The 11272-nt window shown below is 37.8% G+C and overlaps 1 protein-coding gene across 1 annotated transcript in view; it reads right to left on the reverse strand.

Moving 5' to 3' along the window:
• ptk2aa (protein tyrosine kinase 2aa) overlaps positions 1 to 10940 on the reverse strand; it is a 99504-nt gene extending 88564 nt beyond the window's left edge. The window contains exons 1-2 of the mRNA XM_079879766.1: positions 10847 to 10940; positions 10637 to 10804 (exon numbers count right to left, since the gene is read on the reverse strand). Coding sequence (XP_079735892.1) covers positions 10637 to 10733 — 97 coding nt within the window. The 5' untranslated portion in view covers positions 10734 to 10804; positions 10847 to 10940. The remainder of the gene's footprint in view (positions 1 to 10636; positions 10805 to 10846) is intronic.
• Between the last annotated feature and the right edge of the window lie 332 nt (positions 10941 to 11272).

The following is an 11272-nucleotide window of genomic DNA, read 5'->3' on the forward strand; positions in this document are numbered from 1 at the left end:
TAATGTTAGTTAATAATAATCCAGCTGTTCATTGTGTGTTCATGTTAGTTCACAGTGCATTAACTAATGTTAACAAATACAACCTTTGATTTTAATAATGTATTAGTAAATGTTGAAATTAATATTAACTAAGATTAATAAATTGTTCATTATTAGTTCATGTTAACTAATGAACCTTATTGTAAAGTGTTACCAACTATATTATTGATCTGACTGCACTGATGCTGTTGTATGAGAACTGAACTGAGCAGGATTGCTATATATATATATATATATATTAAATTAACTAATTTAATAATTGATGATCTCTACAACAGACCTGACTCAACACTGAACAACAGCCGAAACGCTTCATTTTCCTGTTATCACTGTAAAACTGTTTTGAAACGATCTGTATTGTATAAAGCGCTATAAATAAAGGGGACTTGACTCTTCAGCACTTACAGAATAAAGCTGACACATTCACAGGTCACAGTTTTGAGGTTTGACTGATGTACAATGACATTTCACAATGTTAAATCTCAAAAGTCATTCAGACATGTCTGTTTCTTTCTGTCAGAGATGCATGTTGAGGACACAATCCTCCCGGGGACATGGGTGGATGGGGAGTGATGTCATTCTGTGTGTGTGTGTGTGTGTGTGTGTGTCCCAACAGCCCAGTCGAAGCCCTGAGGACACAGTGATTAACTATGAGGTCATTTCCCTTCATTGTGAGGAGACGCACACACCAGCTAGAAGAGCACGGCTAACACTTCAGCTAGCGAACAACTACAACAGGTTAAACAAACAACCAAAACCACACACTCACTGCTAGACGCACGCAAACACTCAGAGAAACTGATCTGATTGGATAAGAGCTTCAAAAGCCCACAGCTCCGAAGAGGACAATCCAAACAGGATCGAAATCCTGCTGGGAAAAATCAAAACAGTCCAAATATGTCATCTAGAGACCGCAGTGTGTGCTTCACCTGACTTTCAGACCGCTTTGATGCTGAAATACATTATATATAGATAAATAAACTCCAATATATATATATATATATATATATATATATATATATATATATATACACACACACACACAAATACACACACATGCATGTATATATTTAAGAAATATTTGCATGTATATATATATATATTTATACATCATTTATATTATATATAAGTATAAATATTTTATATATAAATAATACATTTACATGCAAACGTGTGCATTTATATATACAAAATAATTACACACAGTACACACATATGTTATGTAAACAAACACACACTTTTATTTTGCAATTGCCCAGCCCTATATATATATATTAGGGGTGCAATGGTTCAAATTACTCATGGTTACTTTATTATTCTCTATTAGTTTATAACTCAATATACTGAATGAAACCCAAACCCAGCTTGAAGACCAAGCGTCCCAAGATCTTCTTACATGAAAGAGCATGACAGCAAATTAAGAACAGATGAGTGAATAAAGGGGATTTATAAATGATGGACAGACTCAGGGAAACTCCTTATCTCCCAGAACACCTGCTGTAATTTCACAGACCGTCGGACGAGACGCCGGAGCAAAGCATTCCTGCCAATGGCTTGGAAAAGAGACTTTCCCGATCAGGACACGCACTGAGAGGCCGGCGAAGTACAAGCCTGTCATTCACACCATCATTTGTCCACGGAAGAGGGAGGCAAACAGGGATGGACATATTTTCAAGTATTTTCAGATGAAAAGGACAATGAATCACTGTGGCTTATTTGGGGATGTAGAAGTTCATTACAAGTTCATGCATTTGTGACCCTGGACCACGTCACCAGTCACAAGTCGCACGGGTATATCTGTGGCAATAGCCAACAATACATTGTATGGGTCAAAATTATCCATTTTTCTTTTATGCCAAAAATCATTAGGATATTAAGTAAAGATCATGTTCCATGAAGATATTTTGTAGATTTCCTTCCGTAAATATCTAAAACATTTATTTGTGTGAGTGAATGCAGCACAATCGCCAACATAAATGCACAACTTTAAAGGAGATTTTCTCAATGTTTCGATTGTTTTGCACCCTCAGATTCCAGATTTACAATAGTTGTATCTCGACCAAATATTGTCCTATACTAACAGACCATACACCAATGGAAATCTTATTTATTCAGCTTTCAGATGATGTATAAATCTCAATTTCACAAAATTGACCCATGTGACTGGTTTTGTGGTCCAGGGTCACCTATTAGTATATCAGTAGCTGTTTTCATCCAAAGTTTTGACTTTAACTTATGCGCAAAATTGAAATATCGCATAAAACATTCGCGAATAAAGCAACGTTTCCATCCATTGAGACGAAGAAAGCAAAATCGTCAATTCTTGATAAATTGGAGCTAAAGTTGCTGTAGTAGGAGAAGCCACTGTATATAATATATATTATGTGCGCCTCAAGATTGCACAGACGAAACTCAATAAAGTTATCTAAAGTTATTGAACGCAGTTGGGTAAGAGTCAAGAGAGTTCTGGAAGGGAATTATCCCGATTAGACCAAAACTAAAACAGCATTTCAGAAGTGTGTTTTTTGACGCGCATGGAAGAATTTATTCTATAAATGTGTTTCCATTATAGTTTATGCACGTTTATCCGAATCAATTTGAGAATTTATGCACATTTTGGCATTTCCATCCATTCAGTTTAAAATTCTGTTCTCTTAATGATTGAGCTCCATTATATCTTAGAGATCTTCTTACTCCTCTGTCATCCACTAGATCTTTAAGATCTTCAGACAGGGCTCTTTTATCTATCCCTCGCTCCCGTCTCCCGTTTACAGATAGAGCCTTTGCTGTTGCCGCCGCCCCCCCATCTGTGGAGCCAGTTGCCTCTGGACATCCGCCTTGCACCTTCAATTGCTATTTTTAAATCTAAATTAAAAACCTCTCTTTATTCCTGTCTGTTCTGTTTGGTTGTTTTCTGTTTTATTTGATTTGTTTTTTACTTTGTCCAGCACTTTGGATAGTTCTGCTATGTTTAAATGTGCTATATAAATACAATTTACTTACTTACTAGTAGTGTAGAGCAAACAGATCAAGTAACTAGATCAAATCAAACTGTGTTCATTTAAATGTGGCTTTTAGTCCTTATATGCTAGTGTAATATATGTGTTATATGCTGTACTCTTAAAACTGATCAAATCAACTTTTAGCAGATATACACATGTAAATATAGTCTTTTAAAATCTGTTTTAAAAGGGTGGTTGATTATGATTTGACTTTTCTAACTTTAGTTAGTGTGTAATGTTGCTGTTTGAGCATAAACAACATCTGCAAAGTTACGACGCTCAAAGTTCAAAGCAAAGGGAGATATTTGCTTTTAAAGAAATCGCTTTTTAAGGACTACAACAAACGGCTGGTAGAGACTACACCACATTCCTCCCGGGTTAGTGACATCACCAACCCTAAAATTTACATAAACCCCGCCCCCTGAACACGATTTATAGATTATCAAGACAGAATATGCTAATCAATGACTAGAAGATAACTACACATAAGCTACATAAATTCATCAACTAACCAATCAGAAATGTCCTGTTTCTTCTACATGTCACTTCTTTGAGTCTCTCCATCATTGTCTGACTCCGGTTTTGACATAAAAGTTTCAGGACACAAGCTGTTGAAGCTCCGCCCCCTGTGCCGGGAGCAGCAGCTCATTTGCATTTAAAGGGACACACACAAAAACTGTGTTTTTGCTCACCCTCAAAAAGTGACAACTTTAACATGCTATATAAAAATATCTGTGGGGTATTTTGAGCTAAAACTTCACATACACACTCTGGGGACATCAAAGACTTATTTTACGTCTCGTGAAAAGGGCATTATACCACTGTTTAAGAAAAAATAGCATTTTTTTTATGTTGACTTTAAAACAGACTACATAAAGCAACCATTACTTCTAAAATTCCTGCCAGCGCATCAAAAACGTGAATATGATGTTGTGCACTGAAAGAATGGTGGCTTTTGGGTAAAGTCAAGGCAGTCCCCTCAGACATCAGCGTTTATTGAACCTCTCAAAGCCCTTCACTGCTGACAGAGTCAGTTTAAGCCTCTTAAGAGCCGCTGGGAAACTCAAAAGCAGAGCTGAAGGAACATCAGGGACGTGTCACCGCGAGACAACACCGCTTTCAGACGCGAGCGCATCAGACACAAGCAAAGAGCATTCTGGGGAAACAAGAACCGGCCTCAGTTTCACACAGGCTCAGAGTCTCGCAGGAACAACATGACAGCTTGAGAAGCGCACGCTTTTAGAGGAGACGAGAGAAAGTACTATTCAGAACCTGAAAAGATACAGGAACTCAAAAGCTTCTCTGGAAAAGTGTTTCTTTATGTGCTTTAGGGATGCAGGATATATCGGCCACCATATCGGTATCAGACGATATATGTTCATTTTTAACGTTATCGTTATCGGCCCGATTAAGAACATTTGTCCGATATATTAAAGCCGATAAATACTGGATTATATCCTTCAGCTGAGACACTTCAGATGCGCACTGTTCGAAATTATGATTTTGAATTGCTTGAAATATGATTGGAATCACTTCATAAAAGGAAAATACGGTTCAGTGCAACATGAAAAGCTCAAGTGTGTCATATCGGCTACATAAAATTATAATGAGAATATTACATATAATTGTGTGTTTGGGACAAGGCTTTTTAATGGTGAGACTTTTGTTTTGTAATCAGGCTCACAAAAATTATATCAAATTTTGGATTTAGATTAATCAGCCAATATTTCGGTTATCTGCTTTCAAATATAAAGAGTTATCTGTTATCGACCAAAAAAAATTATATCGGTGCCTCAATACTTAAAAACATAGTTTGCCCCAAAATTTAAATTGTGTTATCATTTATGCACATGAAAATTAATAAAAAAAAAAAAAAAAAGATAGTCACTTTTGATCAATTTAGTGCGTCTGACTACTTGCTGAAAAAAAGTATTAATTTCTTTAAAAAAAAAAATCTTACTGAACCCAGCCCAAACTTAATTAGATTACACAAAATGAATTATATAAATGCAAAACAAATGCATTTATTTTTCAGATCATAACTAGACACCACTATGAATTAAGATCAAGATCATGTGACAGCAATGTATCATACTATACTGAACTGACACGTTTCACACACTACTTTTTAAAAAAAATTGTATATTCTATGCAGTATGCAATAAGCAGTACATGCATGTGTTCCGTTCCAGATGTAACCTGTGCTGTATGAGGCTTCCTGTATGCACGACATCACTTCCTGTCCCAGCATCACACTGAAGACGAGTGCTAAAGGAGGCAGATTCCCTCAGGACTGCGAGACTGAACAGTAGCCATTGTGTTCATGCAGCTTTTTGGAACATAAACATACTTCCCACACGGAAAAAGCCCTCCTTGCACCGGCAGGGATCTGGCTTGGAGAGTGGAAAGAGCTGAACTAAACTGAACACAACTAATCTCATACAGAGACCGATTGTTTGTATGTCACTTCCTGTCCCGTCCCTCTCTTAGGGCCCTATGATTTCCACAATGCAGATAATGTGGATGGAAACACGGAATTTGGTCATAAAATGGAATTTACAGTTTAACACGGAATGTCACGGAATTTGGCAAATTTTGGATATATATCATATATATATATATAATAAATCAAAATATATATATATATATATATATAAATCAAAAGTGGGACTGTGCACTTCATCAAATCACAATATGGACTAGTGTCTGTGAATTTTGAAACTCAAAGAAATATGAAAAAATAAAACATTTCATAGGGCCATTTTATTATATATATATATAAATTATTTAATTGATAAAGTTTTATGAATGCAGTTCATTAGACATGTGTTTTGATTATTAATAAGTAATTAAATGGGTGGTTGATTATGATTTCACTTTTCTAACTTTAGTTAGTGTGTAATGTTGCTGTTTGAGCATAATCAACATCTGCAAAGTTACAACGCTCAAAGTTCAGAGCAAAGGGAGAGATTTGCTTTTAAAGAAATCGCTTTTTAAGGACTACAACAAACGGCTGGTAGAGACTACACCACATTCCTCACGGGTTAGTGACATCAACAACTCTAGAATTTACATAAACCCCGCCCCCTGAACAGGATTTATAGATTATCAAGACAGAATATGATAATCAATGACTAGAAGATAACTACACATAAGCTACATAAATTCATCAACTAATCATTCAGAAATGTCCTGTTGCTTCTACATGTTGTCACTTCTTCTCGAGTCTCTCCATCATTGTCTGACTCCGATTTGAACATGAAAGGCTAAAAGTTTTGAATTTTCAGTGCATGTCTGTGTGAGTGCAAGCTGTTGTAGCTCCGCCCCCTGTGCCGGGAGCAGCAGCTCATTTGCATTTAAAGGGACACACACAAAACGGTGCGTATTTGCTCACCCTCAAAAAGTGACAATTTTAACATGCTATATAAAAATATCTGTGGGGTATTTTGAGCTAAAACTTCACATACACACTCTGGGGACATCAAACCCTTATTTTACATCTTGTGAAAAAGGCATTATACCACCGTTTAAAGCATTCATCCAGAAAAATTGAAACAGAATTCAAAACGGATTTCATAGGGCCCTAAAAATGCCATTTTTGTTAAGCTTTAAATCGATTGTTGTTAAATTTTACATGATCTCAATTAATTACGTATGCAAATTTTAATTTAACCAGTTAAACAGATTCCAGAAGAATGAAATCAAAAAAAAAAAATGGAATACAGAAAAATGACAATGGAAAAAAACGGAACTAGGGAAGAACTCTAGTCTGAGAGTCTCCGCAGTAATGATGGGTGTCTCAGGAGAGGCAGGTAAAGCGCAGGCCACAGCGTGTGAGATCAAGCCTGAAGCCATCAGGAACTGGAACCACTTCCCGCGGTGTGGCCTTCATGTCCGACCAGGCCAACCTAAAACTGCTCTCCAACAGGAAACTTTAGTCCCTGCACAAAGAACCCGGTTATACAAGCATTTCAAGAGCGGGCTGAAGTACAGGTGCTTTATTTGGACCGGATTAACATCCAGCATGGACCCACACAGAGGCGTTATTCTGTTGAACACGCTGAGAAGCAGAACACCAAACACTCGAGAAAACACGGTCCAGATGAGCTTTATAAAGCAGCGTTTGTGTGCGCTGTGAGTGGCGTTACCTCCAGACGGCTGGTGAATGAGTCTTTGAGACGCTGGAAACTGTAAGTACAGTGGAGCCATCGCTCGCTCTCAATGAAGGCTCTGTTCAGAGACAAACACTGGCACAAACACGCCAGAGACACATGCACAGGTTCAGAAAGCGGTTTAGTCGTCGACTGATATGGGATTTTGATAACCGATAACGATAGCTAGACAGCAATGTTGCTGATGGCTGATATAAATGGCAATGTATAAGATGCTGGTGGGGAATTTATCGCTTTGAATATGTCAGTGTAATTGACGGTCAGATAAACTTTATATTAACTCATCATAGACAAAAAAATAATAAGTTTTTCTAAAACTGATGATAATGCAAACACATGCTGAGTTAAAACACAAATAAAAGTTGTAATGACAATACAAATATCTGGAGAAAAGGAGTGAATGACATAATAAAAATACAATAAAAAAGTTGCTGTTTGGATTTAAAAAGACAAATGCGTAAGAGTCTATGATTGGATCATTATTGCTGTGATTATTATGTTTCCATCATGATATATGTTTGGTAACAGTTCTTCTAACACTGACTGATGGAGTGTGTAGCTTTTCATTTCTTAAACATGTAGGAAACACATCATGATCATATTCCAGGAGGACAGTGAAGATTCATCAGACTCAGATTGTGAAAGAATGATTGAGAGGAACAGATCCAGAGTCCAGATCTTGAATTCACAGAGTGTTTGAGATGTTCTGGAGGAGACTTTACACTGGACTCTTGCACTGACATTTTGACAATACAAGATCTTGACCAAAAAACTATGCAACTCTTGATGGAAATAAATGTTGAGATGCATTTTTGCTTAAGATCTTGTAATAGACCGTTTGCAAAGACCCGCCCCCTTTAGTTACCTTTGCTATGTCCGACAAGCCACGCCTCTCTCATGTTCTCATGCAGTGAAACACACATCGCGGAGCAGAGAGGCACTGAGACAGGACAGTCCAGGTTTCTTTTGATATGAAACAAAGTCTCAACTTTCAAATTTGGTGATTTTTTAAAGAAATTTAAACTATAAATAGCGTTTTGTGGCTGACAGATCGAGTCTCAGTTAAAGCTGCTCGTGAACCGATCATCTCTTCCTTCTAGTTCATTCATAGCATCAAGTAAACATGAATGAACATCAGAAGGAATGTTGTTTTAACTGTGGAAAGACGTCAGTACACGCCGTTTCTCAAGTTCAAATCCTCCAGTGTTAATCTACTAACTCTCCTGACTGCTCTGTCGGACAAAAATGGCGGATTCGTCGGATGGTGGATTATGATTGGTCAGATCGCCTGTCAATCAAACTCCCTGCGAAGGGTCAATTGATGTGGGTTAGAAGAACTGTTGCCAAATGTAGCTCAAACTGTAGAGTGTTGGCGCTTGCAACGCCAAGGTCATGGGTTCGATTCCCAGGGAAAGCAAGATCTGATAATTATTTTAGTCAAAATGAGCTTAAAAAAACACAAGGTGAGTGACTGGTCAAGAGTGCACCACTATTGATGCCGATAGTCTCTAAATTGCCAAATCTCGGCCTGGCTGAGGTCCATCCATCACTAGTTCAGACAATGATGCCCTTAACGCACATAGACGTCTGTTCCCGCTCAGAGGAAAAAGGCGTTTTCCTCCTAAACCCTGAGGGACGTTACAAGGTAGCTACATCCTGCTAAACCAATCTCAGTTAAACGCCATCACACACACACACACACACATGGTTGAGCTTCCTGTCATAGCCACTGAAATCACAGGCGCTCTTCCTGTGCAGCTAAAACAACAGGATTACACGCTGTCAGAAAGATGCATTCAGCCTTTATGAAGAGAAATCTGGTGCCTTTACATTACAGAATACATATATATATCAAGTTGAGCCAAGCTATCAGGTTCTCTGCAACCCGTATGCATGTATTTGATCAACGCAAGATTATATTCTTCTAACCGAGCGAGGTACTGTGTGCAATTCACACACAGCTCAACCCCTCATGATGACAATGCAGCGCTCACAAGCCAAAGATAATGACGAGTGGTGTCAGCCGTAATTCACTGGAACGCTGTGATCTCAGAGTCTGGCATTACTTGACTGGAGGCGCTAAAAATACCCCGGCCCGTTTCCACCGCCTCAGGACACAGAAAATACAGTATCGCTCCCGCACAGCGCTGCCAGAACACATCAGCAAATAACTGAGATTCCCCTGCAGAAACAAAGAAGAGCTCTGTGTGTCCTGTCATCACATTCAAGAACGAGGACCTAGACTGATGGATCAAACTGGTCTAATCACTACAGTCCACGGTACAGTTATGGTGTCAGATAGCAATATATGATGATGGTATCAGATTTCATTTTACAGTATATATATATATATATATATATGATATACATCCACATACTTTAGGATAGACATCTCATGATTCTTATTTCTCACAATGTTGTATCTATACACTGGGTGTCTTGTGTTTTTTGTTCATTTAAATGTGTGAATATTCAATTTGCAATTGGTCATATCAGTCTTAATTATAACCAATTTGTGACCTAACAAATTGTGAGATATGTATCAAGATGTACTACATAATAGTAGGCTATAGGCTATTGTCCAGGCAGGTACCCTGTCCAAAAAGTATGGAAATACCAGGTCGATTTACCGAAGCGATGCAAATAATACAATTTCATGAAGATGCGAGTTTGAGTTGTGTGCAGGATTTATATAATTGTTCAAATATAAAAATTCTTGCAATATTGCATAAAAAAAAAAGTAAAAGTAGTATGATATATGTACTAAAACCATAGCACATCACACTTCTGCAAAAAAAAAACATACTATTACTGTGGTACATGCCCATAAAGCATAGTAAATATTTTGTAAATTTAATAAAAACATGCTAGATAATGTTTTCACTCTGCTATATTACTCACACCGAGTATATCAAATGTATTATTTATTATTATTTATACGCCTATCGTTTGTATACCACTCTATTCTTTAACATATTTTTTTATATTATACTAAAATGTGTATTTTTATACACTTTATTTTGTGTAAGTTTAGTTGACTAAAACAGCAGCTCTTGCAGAATATCTGTCATCAAATCCTGCTGTTGTGCACTTGACAAATACAACCATTGTGTTCAACCCAAAACAATGAGTTTGTGTTGAAGTATTATGGCATAAACTTTTGAAACTGACGTTGACATAAACACCCAAAGTCAATATTAATGCTTGGTTTGTTTGATCCAATGAATCCAAAGCGTGAACGCGCGTCACAATCAACGCGCAATCCCGCACAAATATCGGATCCAAATCCATTAGATTTGGAGCTGAATTCCCCATGAACGCATGGCAGGGTTGATCCAGTACAGGAATCCTCATATTTACTGTTTCCACTGACAGTTTTTCCTTCCTAAGTAATTTCTCAAAGCGTTAATGAGCGCTACTCACTCGTTTGTTGTGTGATCCGTCGCTCGCGCGCTATGATCTTCTGAGGTGATATTCCAGAACCCGCTTTTCCTGTCTTCTCCAGTCGATCCTCTCTCATTCCAGCTTTTCATTCCCTCTCATTCCAACATGGCTGACGGGCAGAACCCAGCCCACTCCAGCTCTATCCAGCTACACACACACACACACACACACACACACACACACACACACACACACACAAACACATACACACACTCCTCCCAGTCCCGAGTGAATGAACGCCGCTGGAGTCGAGCGCGCGCGCTGGGCCTGGTGCCGTGGGAGTCTGATTCGCAAAACGAATCGATTCGTTCGAACGCTTAAATGAACCCTGACGCCGATTCTGTTGATTTCAAAGGTGTTTGAATGGAAGTCGTCTTTTTGGACAACAAAAATATTGAATTTGTGTGTAATATGTTGATTGTAGCCAAGTTTTACCAACTCAAATGTAGATTTGTTAAAGTTTCTCCATGTTTTGCGGCATTTAAAAATGCTGCAATCCTTAAAACAAGTAAAAAGGAGAAGTAGTGCCTTGAAACTCTCTAAATTACTGGCAATATATGGATTAACCCCCCTCCCCCTGAAGTGTAATTTAGTTTGTTATAATTTGCTTTTCAT

This window comes from Squalius cephalus (genome assembly GCF_949319135.1).
Source record: "Squalius cephalus genome assembly, chromosome: 8".
NCBI lineage: Eukaryota > Metazoa > Chordata > Actinopteri > Cypriniformes > Leuciscidae > Squalius > Squalius cephalus.